Source organism: Tachypleus tridentatus, chromosome 7 (assembly GCF_004210375.1).
Source record: "Tachypleus tridentatus isolate NWPU-2018 chromosome 7, ASM421037v1, whole genome shotgun sequence".
NCBI lineage: Eukaryota > Metazoa > Arthropoda > Merostomata > Xiphosura > Limulidae > Tachypleus > Tachypleus tridentatus.
Genome location: NC_134831.1, coordinates 114,821,827 through 114,842,655, shown reverse-complemented (window position 1 = coordinate 114,842,655; position 20,829 = coordinate 114,821,827). Strand labels below are relative to the sequence as shown.

The following is a 20,829-nucleotide window of genomic DNA, read 5'->3' as shown; positions in this document are numbered from 1 at the left end:
GAAAGGGCGAGCATGTTTGATGTGATGGAAATAATAATGTTGTTAAGTGAGCTGCATATTGCATTTTTCACTGGATAATCCACTTAACTACAGAACGTGTTACAACAATATATATTTCTGGATATTACTCCTATTCATCACAATATCTACGTTGCAAGTTATTCTTCAGTTTATTTTATACATAATACATCGTTGTTTGTTTGTAGTTAATCACAAAGTTACTCAATAAGCTATATGGGCATTGCTTAGTATCGAAACACGGCCTTTAGCATTGTAAGTCTGCAGACATGCCGCTGCGCTACTGGGGGGGGGGGCATGATGCTACGTCTTAATTAGGGCAAAAAATATATAATTATAATATATTACTGAGGAAATTAGATAGTTAAGAAAATGAAACACGTCAATTACATTAGCTGATAATGCTTTCACTTAATTAGGTATTTAAAATACGAAAAACTGAAATCCAAAATATAGCTAATTTACGATGTGAAGTGATTGAAATACACTTGTCTTTTTTCGTCGTCATGCTTAAAAAATTTGTGACTATAATTAATTATTTTTATATGCAAAAATGGCTCATTTGGGTTAAGAAAATATTTTACACAGAAGAGCGAACAACGTTTCGACCTTCTTCGGTCATCGTCAGGTTCACTCTTCTATGTAAAATATTTTCTCAACCCAAACGAGCCATTTTTGCATATATATTTCTCTACAAGTGGGTTTTCTCGACATCATCTGATAATTAGTGATTTTACATTATTGTGCTGCTAACATGTTTTCTTTCATTTGTTTGTTTAGATTAGAACATCTTTGTATTCACAATGTTAAATGTCAGCACATTTTATGCTAAAAATTATGGTGGTTATTATTGTTTTGTTTTTTTAATAAAATAAATTACTCTCGCTAGTGGGCATTACAACACCTCATCGTAAGGAGCAAGTTGAATGTTAGGGTTACATTGAAACGAATGCGATGCGATTGGAAAAAAACAATTAATTGTATGGAATAAATTATGAAAGGAAATAAAACTAGGTCTAAGAACGTTGATGAATTTAAGAAATTGTCAAATTGGATCATGCTTCATTTCGTAGTAAATGAGTAATCTTTTGTGTTACTAGGTATATCCTTACAATTTACAAGTTGTAAAATGATAAGAAAAACAAGGTAGGTACTTAAATCTAAAGGAAGTATCATTACATTAAACTTCTAGTTGTAGAAAATCGTTTTGTAAATTGTAATGTTACCAGTCAAAACGATTTTATGTATAATTAGCTTAGGGCATAATTAGTAAATTAGTGAAATTTGATAACAGTATTAAACTTGGCAACTGGTCATTAAGGATAGCATTAGTAAGTAAAGGTAATGCGTTTGGGTTATTATATTCATAATTTAGGTTACAGTTATACGAAATGAGGATGTAAACTTATTCAGTAGTGTTACTGAAAGTGTTCTTCGAGTGGTGGATGTTACGTCACAAATGACTTCAAGACGATGTTGTGTTAACAGAGTAGAATGACCATATATAAATAGCATCAAAGATAAGATAATGTTAAGATATATTTCGAGGCATACGGATTACACCTTTACAAGTTAAAATGTATTTTCAAATAAGTTAGGCCTAATTTGAAGTATTGTTTGTGGGTTTGGTTTTCTTATAAGTTTATTTAGAAAGATACTGTTTAATGCATGTTATTGGATAGAGTTCAGTAGTATTCAGTACTTTCACATTTACAGTTACAGGCTGTTGCAATTAAACCCTACAACAAGTACAATCAATAAAAGTAAGTAACTTAATGCTATCCCAATGCTAATATTAGCTAACAAGTGAGGTGTATAGCTGGTACAATAACAGCTCGGGTATACTGTGATAACTGATAGGCCTAATAACTCAAATAAGAACTGTATTGTTTTGGTTCAGTTTATTATGTCGAACATATTTCCACATACAGTACTTTGTCACTAAAAGTGTTATGAAATTGGATGTCATTTCTTCATATTCTAGTTTGTAGTATTAATCTTTTCTTTCTTAATGACTTGGTTAAAGGTTTACTTCTCACCTATCTGCAGACAACAGCAGCTACACTACTTATAACAGTTTCCATTATTGTATACATGAGTGGTGCACCTTCCTTATTTAACTAAATTATATGCTGTTTAACTTTTAAGTTATAGGTTAATGTACGAGATATATAGAACCTACTTATAGGGTGTATAGAAACTATGAGATGTATAGAACCTACTTATAGGGTGTGTAGAACCTATGTTACATACTCTCTTTTTATTACAGTGTGATGCTCAATTATAAACTTCAGGATTTTTATCAACTGACAAAACACAAGTTTTCTTATATTCTAAAACGCATGTGGTTTTTCCAAGTTATTTTATATCCCAAGTACATATCTGTGTTTCTCAATATTGAAATTGAGTTTACACATTTTAGCCTACTGGGTAAGTCACTTCTTGTTCTTAGTATCTTAATATCAGCAAATTTCTAACAGTTGAGTCTGAAAAATTAAATTAACATATTAAAAGAAAATGTAACTTTACTAACCATATTCTCTCATTCAGAAAAATACCTTTTATCTTTACTTTCTTCATTAAAGCCAGTTTTCTGTCAACTGTTTGAACTTCCCTTTCATTACAGAAACAACACATAGTTTGTATGTACTAAAGTGAGTATACAATGAATAATAAAGTACAAACTCAGCATATGGGTGTATTGATGGAAACAAACTTGTTATATCCACACAGCAAGTAAAAACTATGAACAACCAAACCTTAAAACATACTCTTACCATCAGTCATGTCCTCCCAATTGAGTAAATACCATTTTTTTGTAACATGTTTTTAACTATCAAGCCAATTTTCAAACCATCAGATGTAATGTTTACAAACAAAAGAAAGTGTTCTTACATTTTCTTATCGTAAATGCATCACTTTGCTAAACTTAAAACTTTGAACTCTTATTGTAGACCACATGAACCACAATTCCTCCAGAAGGTTCCCTTACCAGTCATGTTCACAATCAAAGTGATTCTGTTTATTACAAACTTGATTTTTTTTCATTTGAGGCAGTTCACCCCTTCTCCTCTGTTCAATGTTTTCTGAAATTCATAAAATGTTACCCGGTACACATGATTATTCAGTATTATGAAACACTTTGATGAAAACCCAATGCTTTTCCTTTGCTAATAACCAATGTTTTGTTATTCATCAAGTTCATATTTGGTTTTATTTTTGAAGGGAAAATGTTGAAGGAATATGTTCTTAAAACGTTCACTTGATTATTTCATAAGTATTTTTCAAATGTTATTGCAACCTGAAGTATTTCTTTTTTGTTGTAATATTTAACAAGCTATGATGCTTGACTTACTTTAATACAGGGAACAAGACTTGTTAGATCTAGAATTGTTATTAATGTGAACATCAGCTAATGTAATAATCATCAGTGATGTTTTTTTGCACAATATTTTTAATCTTCTTCTTGGTGAACAGAAGATAGTCTAAGATAGCATTCTCTTTAGTAAGTTTGTTGACACACTTTTCAATAACATCAAGAAGTTCTTTTGCCATGTAGATTGAAAAATTTGCCCACTTCCCAAGATTTGGTCTCTTTATAGTATAAGCCTTTTTGTTTTAACTCTAAAGCTAATCTTTCAGGTTTTATAAATCAAGGAATTGCAAAAATGAGAGATTTTTGGGGATATATCTTTTGAGATTACCCCTCATGCTACTTTGAATTCATCACGAGGAGTTATTTTTGAGAGGGATTTGAAGAACGTCCCCGAGTCAGAGATTCTTGCTGGTCTCTCCACTCAAGTTTCTGCAGTGAGGCACATCTCCACTCGCAAAGATGGAGCTACACTGCCGACAAATAACCTCGTTTTGACATTTACATCACCACGTGTACCTGCCACCATCAAGGCAGGTTATCTAATTTGCAGGGTACGGCCGTACATTCCAAACTGTCTCCAATGTTTCCAATGTCAGAGGTTCGGCCACTCAAAGACGTCCTGTCGTGGTTCCCTGACATGTGCTCGTTGTGGTGGCAAGGACCACGATGCCTATGAGTGTGACACGGACCCACATTGTGTCAACTGCAATGGTTCCCACCCTTCCTACTTTCATTCTTGCACAAAATAGTTGGAGGAAAAAGAAGTGCAGTGTTTCAAAACGACTCATAACATTAGTTATCCTGAGGCTTGGAAATTGCTGTCCGCCACTTCATCTCGAACATATGCTGCTGCACTTTGTTCCACAACTACAGTGGGAATGCAGACAGATCTCTCTGTGCCTCCAAGAGAATTGTTTTCAAAACAAATGAAAAGCCTTTTGACCTCCATGGTTAAAAAGGTTGATGAATTGACTTCCACACCCATCTCTGTTCCTCCGATACATTCCAACAAACCTCAAGATCCACATCCTTCGGTTTCAAATACAGGCATTTCTTCTGATACATCTTTTTCTCCCACCCCGAGATGCAAAACAATCATTAGTTCGGGTCCTCAGCCACTGGAATCCCTTTCCAATAACAAAGACCTGCCCAATCGACCCAGGGCAGGATCCATGGAGGTTGATAGACCTTCTTTGACTAAGGACAGTAAGGAAAAGAGACGTTGTTGTAAACAGAAGGGTTCTCCAGCCACTTCGCCTACCCGTTGTTAAAAATGGCCACCTTGATACAATGGAACTGTCGAGGTTTACATTCTAATCTGGATGATATCAAAACACTGATTGCTTCCTACCATCCTGTATGTCTTTCTTTATGTTCTGATACAGCCACCATTCGGCAGTTTTCTCTGTACAGAAACGACAGGCTGTGTGATGGACGAGTACATTGAGGGGTGGCAAGATTGGTTGATCAGCATGTGTCCACCCTGTCTTTGTCATTCAACACACCCTTGGAGGCTGTAGCCATCCATGTTTCCTTGGGTCATACCATCACTGTTTGTTCTCTCTTCCTGTCTCCTGGAGAGACATATGATCAATCAGACCTTGATGCTCTCATTGAACAGTTGCCGTCTCCCTTTCTAATCCTGGGGGACTTTAATGGACATCATCCCCTCTGGGGAAGTGCTGTTATTGATAGGAGGGTTCGCTCTGTAGAGCATATGCTCTGTGATCACAATCTTTCTCTTTTCAATACTGGTTTTTCCACTTATTTTCACGCACCTAGTCAGTCCTTTACCGCTATTGATCTCTCCCCTTCATTATTTTCCCATTTGTCATAGAGGGTTGACAATAATCTACTAGGCAGTGATCATTTTCCTATACTTTTGAGAGAGACTGGCCGTGGTTGATGCTACCCTACCTGCGTGCCCCGGTGGAAGCTGGATCAGGCAGACTGGTCCACTTTCACTGCTCTCGCAGAACTTGATCCTACCATCGTGAATCAGCCATTAGTAGATGTTTGTGTGGCAGCGGTAACTGACTGTATTATACAAGCAGCTGCTCAGTGTATTCCTAAAACCTCAACACGTTTTCCATGATATCCTCGTCCATGAAAAATCCTGCTTGCCACTTGGCACGGAAGGCTCCAAAACGGGCTTGGGATACTTTCCGTAGATATCCCACAATTTCGACCCGCATTGCTTTCCAATGGGCCTGTGCACATGCTAGGTGGGTAAGACGTCAAAGCCAGAAGGAAACTTGGATAAGTTCACAGCTAGTATATCTTCTACCACCAGTTCCAAGGTCATATGGGACAGGATTTGAAAGGTCAGTGGGCACTACAATTCTGTCCTCCTCTTTATCTTACTCTCTGATAGCCAAGAGGTAGCTGATGTCCGGAGCATCGCCGATACTCTAGGTGAAAGCTTTTGCCAGGTATCTAGCACTTCTGTTCCTCCACCTTCTTGGCCATCAAGACTCGGGCAGAGCATTCACCTCTTTCCTTTCGAACTGACTGTCTCTTTGACTATAATTGTCCCTTTACATTGGTGGAACTGAAAATGGTTCTTCATTGGTCTGGCAATACATCTGTTGGACCTGATGATGTACAATATGACATGCTATGCTATCTCTCTCTTGCTTCTCTTGATGTTCTTCTAATTGTCTTTAACTGAATCTTGCAGGAAAATGTTTTTCCTGATGCTTGGTGCCAGGCTATTATCCTACCTTTCTCTAAGCCTAGGAAAGATCCCAAGATTCCTTCAAACTACCATCCAATTGCTTTGATAAGCTGTCTCTGTAAGACCTTAGAGAGGATGGTTAATGCTCCTCTTGTTTGTTTCCTTGAATCAAACAACCTCCTCTTGCCCACCCAGTGTGGGTTCCGACGACAGCACTCCACCACGAACCACCTAATTCAACTTGAAACATCAATCAGAGAAGCCTTTCTCAAATGCCAACACTTTGTATCAATATTCTTTAACATTGAGAAGACTTATGACACAACATGGAGGTATGGCATTTTGCAAGACCTCCATATATATGGGTTACGTGGCCATTTACACATGTTTGTTAAAAAATTTTTAATAGACGGGAGATTCCAAGTTCGTGTGGGTTCGACACTTTCCCGTTCTTTTGTACAGGAACTTGGGGTCCCTCAGGGCTGTGTTTTGAGTGTCACACTTTCAGTATGCCATCACTGGACAACTCCCTCTCACTGTTGCGAATGGGCCCTATGTCGACGCCTTTCATATCTCATGTCAGTCATCGAACATGAGATATATTGAGCGGCAACTACAAACTGCCCTCAATCATGTGCTGAAGTGGACTTTGGTGAACGGCTTTAATTTTTCTCTATCTAAAACCGTTTGCATGCACTTTTGCTGGCAACATGGTATTCACCTTGATTCTGAACTCCGTATTGTGAAGTTTCACTGCCAGTGGTCCCCGAGACTAAGTTCTTGGGGCTTATCTTTGACCGTAAGCTGACCTTTATACCACACTTAAAGCAGCTACAGGTCAAATGCACAAGAGCACTGAACATCCTCTGTGTCCTCTCTACCGCCAGTTGGGGAGTGGATCGATGTTCTATGTTAAAGATATATTGTCTGTTATTCGGTCGAAACTCGACTGTGGATCACTGGTCTATGGCTCTTCCAGGTCCTTGACCTTAAAGATGCTGGACCCCATTCATCATCAAGGACTTTGGCTCTGCGCTGGGGCTTTCTGCACTTCCTCAATTCAGAGCTTATGCATGCAGTATCTTGAACCTTCTTTACACCTCTGTTGTTTGCAACTGTCTTTACTGTGTGCTTCGAAACTTTGTTCTTTACCAAAGCATCCCATCTGGGGAGGTGTTATTTTTCCTCAGCTGGCCATACTTTTTCAAAACAGACGATCTGCCATTACTCCTTTTGGCCTTCGTATCCAGGCTCAATTGGATGAATTGGATCTGTCCTTGGATAACATTGTAGAATCCACTGGTCAGCCCATCTCACCATGGCTTATCATAGCCCCCAAATGTGACCTTTCTTTCAGTCATTTGAAAAAGGCAGATACTCCCGATTGGAAGTACCGTCTTTTATTTACTGAACATCTTTCAAACAATCATTTCGTTTCAATTTAAATGGATGGTTCCAAATCAGGTAATTCTGTAGGCTTTGCCATGATTTGTTGTGGTTTGGTGGTTGTGCGCAGAATCCTCTCTACAGCTTCTGTGTTTACTGCTAAACTGTATGCCATATCTCTTGCCCTGGATCATATTGAAGCTGAGCAGTACTCCAACTGCACTATTTATACTGACTCACTTAGTACTCTACTGGCCCTGGAATCGCTTCACGTTTGCTCACGCCCTGTTCTCGCTGATATTCAAAACCGACTGGCACATTTCTCGTTAACATCTACTTCTATCCAGTTTTTCTGGATACCAGGCCACGTTGGTATTCACGGGAATGAGCTTGCAGACACGGCAGCTAAATCTCTCTGCTCTGGCACTATCACCACTATGCCTATTCCGTACATGGGCTATGGTCCTGTATTCAAGGCTCGGCTATGTGCTAGCTGGCAGTCCACTTTGAGTGAGCAATGCGACAACAGGCTTTTCCAAATATAACCCTATATTGGGCTTTGGCCGTTTAGCTTCCATGAGGTTTGGAAGGAGGAAGTTGTTCTGACTAGACTACGCATTGGTCACAGATTTTTAACTCATTGTTTTCTTTTATCTGGAATTGATGCACCAGTGTGTAGTCTGTGTAACACTCAAATCACTGTAAGCCACATTTTACTTTCTTGCCATCGTTACGACTCTCAACGACGGCATTATTTTAAACATGTTCTGTCCCAGGATTTGTCTGTAACATTGGACAGTGTTATTGGTGATGGTGACACTGTCCACCTTGATAAAGTTTTTAGTTTTTTTAATGGCCACTAATTTTTTAATCTCATTTAAGTGTTGGATATTTATTCATTACACATTTTTAATTGTGGTTCCCTTTTCAGAGTCTCAATCTTAGTTCAATTTGAAATTGGTAAATGGCCAGAGCATTAAATAACTCGACACCAGGACTGGAAAGGCCAACTTCAGGTGATTAACACTGTTGTTTGAATTATCCGTTTGAACTACCCGTTAGTCATCCTGGCGAGTTGTTATTACAATTTTGCTGCATGTCTTTTAACACTTTTATTACTTTACCTTTTGGTACTGGCCAAATGACACAAACCTGGAACCAGGACTGGAGAGACCAACTTCAGGTGACTGATAGTTGTTCTTGTACTTACCTGTTAGTCTTCCTGGCAGGTTATGATCATTACCATTTTGCTACAGGATGTCCTTTACAACTTTGTAGACTGGATGTCAACATTGGTTTTATGCTTTTTCTGTTTTTTAATGATGTTTTGTTTTACCTTCATTTCTTTTTCTGTATTTTACTACATTTAATTTATTTTTACCCTTTTACCGGACGTTTGGTGCAGTGCCATAAAACACTAAATCAATCAATCAATTCATTGTTAATTTTATCAGGTGAACATAGTTTTGTGGCTGTGTTTATTTGGTTTCTTAATATGTTGTTTTTGTTTCATTTCATGTGCTGAGTCCCAGGGAGTGTATAATTCAGTATGGATGATTTTTCTGTGGATTTCTGTTTTGAATTGTGTATCGATTCTTGTGATCCTGAGGTTAAGAAATGCTATTTGGTTAGTTTTTTCCTGTTCACAGGTGAACTTAATGTTGGGGTGTATCGAGTTAATGTGATAGAAAAACCAAGTGTGTGTTCTGTAAATGTGAATCCAGCAATTGTATCATCAACATATCTGTACCAGTATAGTGGTGGGTGTAAGGCTGAATTGATCATGTGATTCAATCTGTGTAATAAAAATGTTGGCAAGAACTGGTGACATGGGATTCCCCATACTTAGACCATTTATTTGTAGGTAGTTTTGGTTACTGAACACAAGTTAGTTTTGGTGGTAATGAATTCTACTACGGTTGCTCACTGGTTGGTGGGGATGTGTATCAATGGTTTGGGGTCTTGGATATAAAGTTCTAAAGCTATATTTCAGGCTTGAGTTGTTGGGACTTCTGTGAAGAGGGAGATTACATCAAAACTGGTCATTAAAGCTTTATGATTTAATTAATTAAGAATATATTTAAAGTTAAGGGAGTGTTTTAAAAAGGAGCCAGGTAGTTGGTAAGTTTGTTTAAATCATGTTTTATCCTTCTAACTTGTGGTTAGTTGATATGTTTGTTTAAATCATGTTTTATCCTTCTAACTGCTAGTTAGTTAGTATGCTTGTTTAAATCATGTTTTATCCTTCTAACTAGTGGTTAGTTGATATGTTTGTTTAAATCATGTTTTATCCTTCTAACTTGTGGTTAGTTGATATGTTTGTTTAAATCATGTTTTATCCTTCTAACTGCTAGTTAGTTAGTATGCTTGTTTAAATCATGTTTTATCCTTCTAACTAGTGGTTAGTTGATATGTTTGTTTAAATCATGTTTTATCCTTCTAACTGCTGGTTAGTTAGTATGCTTGTTTAAATCATGTTTTATCCTTCTAACTAGTGGTTAGTTGATATGTTTGTTTAAATCATGTTTTATCCTTCTAACTGCTAGTTAGTTAGTATGCTTGTTTAAATCATGTTTTATCCTTCTAACTAGTGGTTAGTTGATATGTTTGTTTAAATCATGTTTTATCCTTCTAACTGCTAGTTAGTTAGTATGCTTGTTTAAATCATGTTTTATCCTTCTAACTAGTGGTTAGTTGATATGTTTGTTTAAATCATGTTTTATCCTTCTAATTGCTAGTTAGTTAGTATGCTTGTTTGAATTATGTTTTATCTTTCTAACTAGTGGTTAGTTGATATGTTTGTTTAAATCATGTTTTATCCTTCTAACTGCTAGTTAGTTAGTATGCTTGTTTGAATTATGTTTTATCCTTCTAACTAGTGGTTAGTTGATATGTTTGTTTAAATCATGTTTTATCCTTCTAATTGCTAGTTAGTTAGTATGCTTGTTTGAATTATGTTTTATCTTTCTAACTAGTGGTTAGTTGATATGTTTGTTTAAATCATGTTTTATCCTTCTAACTGCTAGTTAGTTAGTATGCTTGTTTGAATTATGTTTTATCCTTCTAACTAGTGGTCAGTTGATATGTTTGTTTAAATCATGTTTTATCCTTCTAATTGCTAGTTAGTTAGTATGCTTGTTTGAATTATGTTTTATCTTTCTAACTAGTTTGTTGATATGTTTGTTTAAATCATGTTTTATCCTTCTAACTGCTAGTTAGTTAGTATGCTTGTTTGAATTATGTTTTATCTTTCTAACTAGTGGTTAGTTGATATGTTTGTTTAAATCATGTTTTGTCCTTCTAACTAGTGGTTGGTTAGCATGTTTGTTTAAATTATGTTTTATCCTTCTAACTAGTGGTCAGTTAGTATGTTTGTTTAAATTATGTTTTATCCTTCTAACTAGTGGTCAATTAGTATGTTTGTTTAAATTATGTTTTATCCTTCTAACTAGTGGTCAATTAGTATGTTTGTTTAAATTATGTTTTATCCTTTAACTACTGGTTAGTTAGTATGTTTGAATCATGTTTTACCTTTCTACTAGTAGTTAGGTAGAATGTTTGTTTAAATTATGTTTTATCCTTTAACTACTGGTTAGTTAGTATGTTTGAATCATGTTTTACCTTTCTACTAGTAGTTAGGTAGAATGTTTGTTTAAATCATGTTTTATCCTTGAGTGGTTCCAGTGTGTTTGACTGTGTGAACATGAAGTTCCAGATTGTTTGACTCCATGAAGGTGAAGAAGTTCTGGTATCTTTGACTGTGCAAAGGTGAAGAGGTTCCGAGTCGTTTGACTGTGCAAAGGTGAAGAGGTTTCAAACATTACCTAAATAACCAAAGGGACACTGTTGATGACATTTTTACACAAAATTATATTAAGCATTGTTTATTTTAGCATGTAACAGGAGTTATTTACTTATTGGAACAAGATAGGAACAAATGTCACTTGAAATAAAATTGTTACAAGATTATCTCTTCTTATTTAGTGTTAACTATTATAGATGCCACTAACCTTCCATTACCCCTCCTATTGAAATAAAAATAATCACATGTGTCTCTTGCAAACATAATGCATCACTTTATCACTGATAGGTGTGTGATACACACAAGTGATGCAAGTAACTCCCTCTGTGTGCCTCTTTTGAAATAATCACATGTGTCTCTTGCAAACATAATGCATCACTTTATCACTGATAGGTGTGTGATACACACAAGTGATGCAAGTAACTCCACAAGTGATGCAAGTAACTCTGTGTGCCTCTTTTGAAATAATCACATGTGTCTCTTGCAAACATAATGCATCACTTTATCACTGATAGGTGTGTGATACACACAAGTGATGCAAGTAACTCCCTCTGTGTGCCTCTTTTGAAATAATCACATGTGTCTCTTGCAAACATAATGCATCACTTTATCACTGATAGGTGTGTGATACACACAAGTGATGCAAGTAACTCCCTCTGTGTGCCTCTTTTGAAATAATCACATGTGTCTCTTGCAAACATAATGCATCACTTTATCACTGATAGGTGTGTGATACACACAAGTGATGCAAGTAACTCCCTCTGTGTGCCTCTTTTGAAATAATCACATGTGTCTCTTGCAAACATAATGCATCACTTTATCACTGATAGGTGTGTGATACACACAAGTGATGCAAGTAACTCCCTCTGTGTGCCTCTTTTGAACTGTCACTTCTTATTTGGCAGCCTTTATGCATGGATGTGTTTCTTTAGTATACTTATAATATGGTCTTCATTTATTTCACTTCTAGTGGAAGTTAAGAGTGTTCTTAAGTTCTCTTTAATCCCAGTTTATTACAGCTGCTTGTTTTTTATTTATACTTCAGTTGTTGGTGGAAGCTTCTGTACAACTGGGAAAATTTATATATTCATACTCTTCCATTCAGGGGACTTTGCTTCATTTCTTCATTCTATAGATCCTGCTTTGTGGTGAGTATTGCCTGGCTAGTTATTCTTCAACTTGAAATCTGCACTGTACAATCTGGTAGACTTGCACTTTTTCTTGACTTGCTGTGTAATTGCCTATTCCAGACTAACACTGGAATGCAGGGGTAAAGCAGAAGGGGATAGCTTTCCATTCTTGCTGTGCCTTCTTTTGAATAAATCAGTATGGTCTGCTTTTCAAAATTAGGTTTCATCATCACACATTGCACTCTTTCAGGTAATGATGTTCCTTCAGAAACTCCAACATGTTCTCACTCCCTTTCTTCTAGTGGAGTATAGGAGTCCTTACCACTTTCCTCATTTTTAGATGGTTCCAGTCAGTTTTGCTGTTGGGGTATTAATGTATATCATATAGACATCTCCTGATACTGGATGTCAGGTCCATAGATCGATATATCAAAGTTAATACACGTCAAGCTCTTAAGTTTGAGTGGTTTTAGATTCTCTGTGCTCTCTTGAACTGGAGGTGAAGACAGTAAGATCATCATCCTATCCCCATATGAATGTTGGTTCCCAGCAACATGGGTTTTGGATGTAGTTGACTTATGATCAGTTGTACTTTATCTACTTCACAACTATGGGTACATCCTTTGTTTTACCCACTTTATACTCCATGGGATTAAATTACATGTGAATTTACATGATTAGGATTACTATCCTGCTACAGTTCTCTCCCATTTGGATGTGCTACTTTTTTTTTCTGCCTTCATCTACTACACATTTCACAGATGTGCAAAGAGTTTACCAGTTTTAGAAGTGGTGTGGGTCCCCTCATCAGTCCTTAGATCTGACTCTCTCATTTACAGGGGTATTGTTTGGATGTTTTCTGGGGGAATATCTGTCATTGTATTGCAGTAGTTGCAACAACTACTGAGAGTGGGAGTTTAGCTAATCTTCTAAGCAGAAGGAAGTACCATATTGAAAGTTATAAATTTTCTATACTGAAAATGAATTTACCTCCTCTCACAATTTCCATAGCTTTCCTCCCTACTTTCATCTGTTGCTTACATCTGCCAAACCTCAAATTGATAGTTCACTAGAGGCACATAGAGAGGAGTCACATGTGTCATGTATGTCATGCTCCTATTGGTGGAAAAGTGATGCAGGAAGGTTTACATGAGAAACATATTGGAATAATTTGACTCCAGTAGGACAAGCAGAAAGCTTATTGTATGCATAAAGAAAAAGTTTGCATTTTTATGGCAGTACTGAACAAGAACAGCTGATCTTGTGATTGGAAGAGGTATGTATCATAAATATATTTTTGTTACAGGAAATTATAACTTTATCAGTGGTTTTGACCATGTGTTTTGTGAAACCAGCATATTCATAATAAATATTACAAGAAAACAAGCATGTACCATTTGGAAAATTATAATGGTTAAACTTGTCCTGGGAACTGGGCAATGGGAAATTCACACCACTGCAAAACAGATAGTGTATTGATTAAGTGGATTCTTAAAAATATCTGATGTAATCTAAAACATAGGTCCATGATTTTCCTGCAGAATAGACCTAGTTTGAAAAATGAACCGTTGGAAATAGGATTTGTTTTTAATAATAAAGTACCCACGGAATTCATTTTAGTGTGCAGTTTTCCCTCGTTAATTAAATTGTTACTTTTTTCATGAACTGGTACCTTGTTACTCTTATTGTGGTTTGTGGAGTGTTTTTTGTTGTAATTTTAGAATGTTCCATTATTAGCATTTTAGTACAATAATTACAGTTATCTAGTTGCCAGTACAAAATGATTGTCTTCAGATCCTCTGGAATGATATGTTGGTAATAATTACATGTAGATAAATTAATGCTGAGGCTTTTATAGTATTTCTGTTTCTTCAGATTTACTGATGGGTGTGACTGATTTTTGTTTATATTGAGTATAATTTTAGTCAAGAAAAACTGGGTGAGTTTTCATGTAACTTTTGGCTAGAAAGACTGGATAAATCTAGCAGTACTACACTAGCTTAAGATTTAACAGTGAATAAGGACAATTGATGTGTAATGTAGATTCATAACAAGTGTTTGTTGTAACAGTGTGTCAGTCAAAGTAAAGCACAGTTCAGATGTGGCTTATGCTCATTAACAAATGCATGTTATAGCCTTTAAGAAGCCTCATCTACTTGACATCTGTGTTTCTTTGTAAGAAAGCAAATTACAGCAAGCAACAAACAACTGAGAAATTCACATAATAGTTAAGTTTTGTGTTGGTCTTTATTTATTTTGAGATTTGTAAGTTACAGACTTACAGAAAAAATAGAAACTATTTATTGGAACCACAAAAATAAATTCCACTAAGTTTTGTAAGTAGCACAGTTCACGTTTATGATATTTTATGGCTTCTGGGTAGTGGTAGAAGGTTTAGAAATTACATGACTCTAAAAATAAACATTATTCAATATTCTGTTGCTTTTTACATATAAAAATATCCCGTGAGGTTAACAGAATCTCAGTTAAGTTAGACTGTTGTTTGGAAGTGGGATGATTTTGTAGGTTTTGGATGTTACTGATTTTAAAGTGATGAATAAATAACTGGTCAGAGTGTACAGGTCCCTTTTTTTGTATTGTCCCTTGAGTTAAGTATTCCATTTGTGTTCATGTTATTAGCTTGATGTATAACATTTCTTATGTATGTTGCAGACATTTGTAAAGTGAAGTTTGATATTGGTGATCAGATGGGTCTGAAATATGGGAAAGAAACAGCTTTTCATAAAATACAAAGAGAATACTTCATGAGGAACAATGAAAGTCTACTGTGTATGTATACAAGTAAGGTACAGTGAGCCTTTGTTCACTTTATTACAAATCATGAGGGTTTCTCTATGAGGTAAGGGACTGTTTTATTCAAACTTTTTAAACAGTGTAACAAGTGTAAGATTGGCAAACTGATAAAGTATTAAATCTACATGTATATTAATAGAAAACAGTTGCATGTGTAGATCAGTAACCTAGGTTAAATGTACACCAAAGTTATTAATCTACACATGTAACATTCCAGTCAAAGTTCTGTTTTATATACAAATAATCACAGTGGAGAGTTTCATATTTCACATTACTTGTTAGAAATTAGTAAGTATAATAAAATTCAGTTGAGCTGAAACATTTGTAAATGGAGTGAAGAGATAGTTCTATTTAATCTGAGAACACATTACATGTATTAAGAATATCATATCATTTGTTTATAAAAACTGATGCAGGTTATTTTGTACCTAAGAAATTGTCATGTGGTGCACAGTAATGCATGTATACCATTGATGTTTCTCAAGTATATATTTTTCTTACATACCAAAATGTTTTGCACTACTTCAGAATGTTAGAGTAACGCTAATTGACATAAATATTTCTGAATTATACAATGATTCTGATGTGGTTACTTATATCTGGAGGCAGCTATACTCAACACTAATGTACATGTATGTTGTTTTTGTAGGATATTCAGGTGTAAAGCAATAATAATTTTTTTTTTTGCCCCACACAGCTGAAACTTTGGTAATTAGATATTCTGATTTACTGTATTGTCAAATTGATTCAAATAAACTGTTCACATCTAAACTCTGAAACTGTAGAAATACTGAAAATGGATGAAGCTTTGATTTTTGGATTTATTTTAAAATTTATTTTGAAAATTAGTTTATGAAATTCAGATTTTGTTTTGGGCATTACATTCATTAGTTAGTGTTACAGTATACTTGAAAAGTCATTTTCAGTATTTCAGTTGTGAATATTCTACAATTTTTTCTTTGTGTAATAAAACAGTTTGTTAAAAATACCTTGACATATCCTAGACTGTTATGTTGTCTTAAATTTTGTTTACACTAGTGTGTACGGTATGAATCAGTCATAAGTATACATGAATGCATTTTGGATTTTCCTTGATACATTGCTCTGTAAAACAAAAATATAACTGTAATATATAATAGTAATACCATTCATCAGAAGTTTATTTGTAAAAAATGTTTCATCTTGTATATTTTTTTATAATAAAATGTTTGAAAACTGTTTTTTGTGGATGTCTAAACAGTTTATCATTGGAGTAATGTTTTGTTATTGTACATGTATAAATAAATAAATAGCTTTGAACCAATGTGTGAATTCACATACTTGTAAAAATAAATGACTGAAGGAAAATCTTCCTTTTGTTTAAAGTTTTCTTCAGATATTTCAAGTCTAATGTTTGTAGAATAAACTATATTAATGTTCATGATTTCCTGTGTTGACAAATGACTGGAATGAAGTTGAATTTGGGACCAGTTCTTCAGAGTTGGTGCTCTCCAATTACAGATTCTGACTTCTAAGCAGACTGACTCTACTGTTATGTGTGGTCTTAGTACAGTTTTGAATAGGAATAAACAGAATTCATGCTTTTTTAAATTGAATTAAAGTAAAATTCTGTATGAAAACTTTTGAGTGTTTGTGTACTTTGTTCATGCAACCTTTCATACATTCACACATTCATACATAACTTGGGGAACTGGTTCTTAAAATTGTGCAGTACCTTATAGACAGATGTTTCATTAAAAACATGCTCATACAGAAGATTTAAAACAGCTATTGAAATTTTTTCAAAGGTACACAGATGTTTGTAATAGGGTCACAATATTTTACTGAAACTTTTTTTTTCTTTTAAATATTATTTATACAGTCATCCCAGGCTGTTTTCTGCAAAGTTCCATGAAAAAATTCCAGCCATCTCTTTGGCTTTGTTTAATTCAAGTTTACAAAGGGATCAAATACTGAAAATTCTACTTAATGAAACCTTTGTATTATAAGATCCACATGCTGTTATGGACACTAGTTTTCTCTATTTCTTTTTTTTTTTTTAACCCTTCACAAGTTTAAAAGCTAGCCTGAGGGTCATATTGTTTGCATAATAAAATGTAACAGCTCATAAATAATTCTATAGTTATACTTGTGTTGAGAGTTCTGAGTTGTAACTTAAAGTTGATGAATGAAGGTCTCACTGTAATGTGATAACTGACATTAAAGTAACCAAGTTATCAGACTTATCAGTATTGAAATTGGCTTTTTTTTTTCATTTATTAACACACAAAGTTCTGCAACTGAGCAGGTGAATTTAGAAAATTAAGAATTTTTAGTGTTACATTACATTTAGTTTGTGACTTCTACTAAATGTCTACTCTGACACTTACTGTAGTTAATATAGACAAGTCTTTGTGTTTTGGATGTCTCCTTTTTCCAGTTTTAACGCTTACTATAGCTAATATAGACAAGTCTTTGTGTTTAGGATGTCTCCTTTTTCCAGTTTTAATGCTTACTGTAGCTAATATAGACAAGTCTTTGTGTTTTGGATGTCTCCTTTTTCCTGTTTTAACGCTTACTGTAGTTAATATAGACAAGTCTTCGTGTTTTGGATGTCTCCTTTTTCCAGTTTTAACGCTTACTGTAGCTAATATAGATAAGTCTCGGTGTTTTGGCTGTCTCCTTTTTCCAGTTTTAACACTTACTGTAGCTAATATAGACAAGTCTTTGTGTTTTGGATGTCTCCTTTTTCCAGTTTTAATGCTTACTGTAGCTAATATAGACAAGTCTCAGTGTTTTGGCTGTCTCCTTTTTCCAGTTTTAATGCTTACTGTAGCTAATATAGACAAGTCTTTGTGTTTAGGATGTCTCCTTTTTCCAGTTTTAACGCTTACTGTAGCTAATATAGACAAGTCTCAGTGTTTTGGATGTCTCCATTTTCCAGTTTTAATGCTTACTGTAGCTAATATAGACAAGTCTTTGTGTGTAGGATGTCTCCTTTTTCCAGTTTTAATGCTTACTGTAGCTAATATAGACAAGTCTTTGTGTGTAGGATGTCTCCTTTTTCCAGTTTTAATGCTTACTGTAGCTAATATAGACAAGTCTCAGTGTTTTGGCTGTCTCCTTTTTCCAGTTTTAATGCTTACTGTAGCTAATATAGACAAGTCTTTGTGTTTAGGATGTCTCCTTTTTCCAGTTTTAACACTTACTGTAGCTAATATAGACAAGTCTTTGTGTGTAGGATGTCTCCATTTTCCAGTTTTAATGCTTACTGTAGCTAATATAGACAAGTCTCAGTGTTTAGGATGTCTCCTTTTTCCAGTTTTAACACTTACTGTAGCTAATATAGACAAGTCTCAGTGTTTTGGCTGTCTCCATTTTCCAGTTTTAACGCTTACTGTAGCTAATATAGACAAGTCTCAGTGTTTTGGCTGTCTCCTTTTTCCAGTTTTAACACTTATAGTAGCTAACATAAACAAGTCTCTTGTATGTGCATAGGTTTGACATTATTCCATAGTGGATTTAAACTTTATTTCAGATTATTTAACATGGTAAATCTATTTAAGTACTATTAAATATGTACTTAGGAGTTTTATTTGTACTATGATATTTTAAATTTTAAGTAGAGTTTACTTGTTCTTTGAGGAAAGGAAAGACTCCATTAGAAACAGCAAGACTAAACTCATTATGAAGTAAAACGTATTTATAGAACCAAACCAGCTTTAAACAAGAACTGTGCACAACAAAAAGTTGTGAAGATGCACATCATAAAACTTGTTTTTGTAGGAGTAGGACCCCCATATTGGCGGGGTACTACTGTTACTAGTCTTAAGTCTATACGTACTGAGTAATCTGCTTTGTATGGAGCTGTGTGGTAACGTAAGTAAATAAACTGTCTCAATCCTTATGTGAAACCACCAGCCTCCACATAAGGGTTAGAACCTGTTGGTGAAATCGCTGAGGTTGTCACATAATACGTGAATCAGCATGGACTGTTTTGGCATGACAGATGTATTGATATATTGCAGGAAATGTATATTGTGTAAGAGTCACTTTTATTCTATCAAATATTTCAAAGAAAGTTGTGTAAGAGAACCTCCATTGTTATGACAATGGTTTTCTTTGTATATTGAAGACAAGTGTTGAATATGACACAAATAACTGGTAAGAAATATGTTTCCATGTGGATCCTACAAGTAAAAAGAATTTGTTTTGCACCATGTTATGGTACATGGAATGCCTGAAGAGTTTTTCCATCAGAAATACAGAGTAAAATGTATAACTTGAGTTTTAAGTAGCTTAATACATAGTCATATATTCTTGGAATTAAGGGCACATGGTTACCTTGTTTTTAACCTGAATAAATACACTTTAGTGTTACATCGATGTTACATGCATAGTTATTTATCTTTTAATCTTGTACTCAGTGATCATTCATTAAATTTGCAAGGTGAACTTAATTGTAAGGGAATAGTGGTAAAATATTGTTTTGATTGTTGTCTTGAGTAATGTTGTGAAACAAATTGCAAGCCTTTTTTGGTCAGTCAGGATTGTTTATGTTCATTCAGAGTCTACAATGGAAGGTAAAAGATTCCGAAAGAGACATTTTCGATTTGCCTCGTGGCATGACATTATACTACTAGAGGAAGTTTTGAGAATTAATCCTTTCAACAAATATTTGACAGGCAGAGGTACCTGCAACTTATGGAGTCAAGTTGCACAAAATCTCAGGAGTAAAAATAAGTTTCATGTTGATAGTCGACGATGCCGAGAAAGGACGATGCTGCTTCTTGAACATTTTGAGAAAGGTGTAGAATGCTTGAAGAATGGTTCTGTAGCAGAAATTAAACTGAAGTTGAAACTTCTTGAAAGTGTCAGAGCTCTTAAAGAATAGTTGTTTGTTTACTTTAGAATGAAGCAGGTGGATAAAGAATACTGCAAACTGTGCATAAAAGAAAATATTTATAAAGCACATCATAAAATCCATGAAACAAAATTACATTAATTTACTCACCCAGGAGTATGTGGTTAAGTCCAATCAAAGTTTTATGTATTACATCGGTCTCATTATAAGGCAGTGGTTTTTTAATAATTACACTGTAAAATTCGTAGTCCCCCTCATAATCACAGCTGACCACGGGCACCTACCTTCTAACCTTGTCCGTTGCATTCCTAAATGCCCAAATAACATCTGTCTTTGCATGCATGCCAGATATTTGCTCAAGTTTGTCACTAATTCTGGCAGTTAATACACCTGCAGGGTGCTCAGTTATTGTATTGATTTTATGGATCTAAAATATTGGCATTACAACACTAAGTTATTTTTCTTTTTCTGTGGTTTCTGAAATTGGGGATTGCCTCATATTTGAGCCATAATTGGGCCAGTAGGGTATATCAATACAATTGTCTTTTTCTTTAAACATTTCCCACTACTCTCCAATTTTTTGAAGAGAAATAACAAGGAATATTTAAAAATTTTATGAGCTTATAAGAATTAATATTACCTTCCTTGTTCAGAAGTTTTGCCAAGAGTTACATACTTGTACAGGAACTTGTGTGGTTCTTTTTTATTAAAGTATCTGATACTTTCCTAAAGCAAACTAGTAAGTTAGTTATAAAATATAATTTATTGTTTTAAATTGCATCC

At 34.9% G+C, this 20,829-nt stretch overlaps 1 protein-coding gene across 13 annotated transcripts in view; it reads left to right on the top strand.

The window, feature by feature from the left end:
• The first annotated feature begins 920 nt into the window (after window positions 1-920).
• Window positions 921-20,829, top strand: part of LOC143257923 (uncharacterized) — a 54,179-nt gene continuing 34,270 nt past the window's right edge. For 4 of the 13 annotated variants that reach the window (XR_013032020.1, XM_076516989.1, XM_076516986.1 and 1 more), the window contains exons 1-3: window positions 921-1,164; window positions 2,288-2,448; window positions 15,063-15,196. Coding sequence is in view for 12 of the 13 variants with exons in the window: in XM_076516989.1 (XP_076373104.1) it covers window positions 1,148-1,164; window positions 2,288-2,448; window positions 15,063-15,196 (312 nt within the window). In the remaining variant the exon portion in view is untranslated. The other 9 variants (XM_076516978.1, XM_076516982.1, XM_076516980.1 and 6 more) reach the window with 9 other exon arrangements.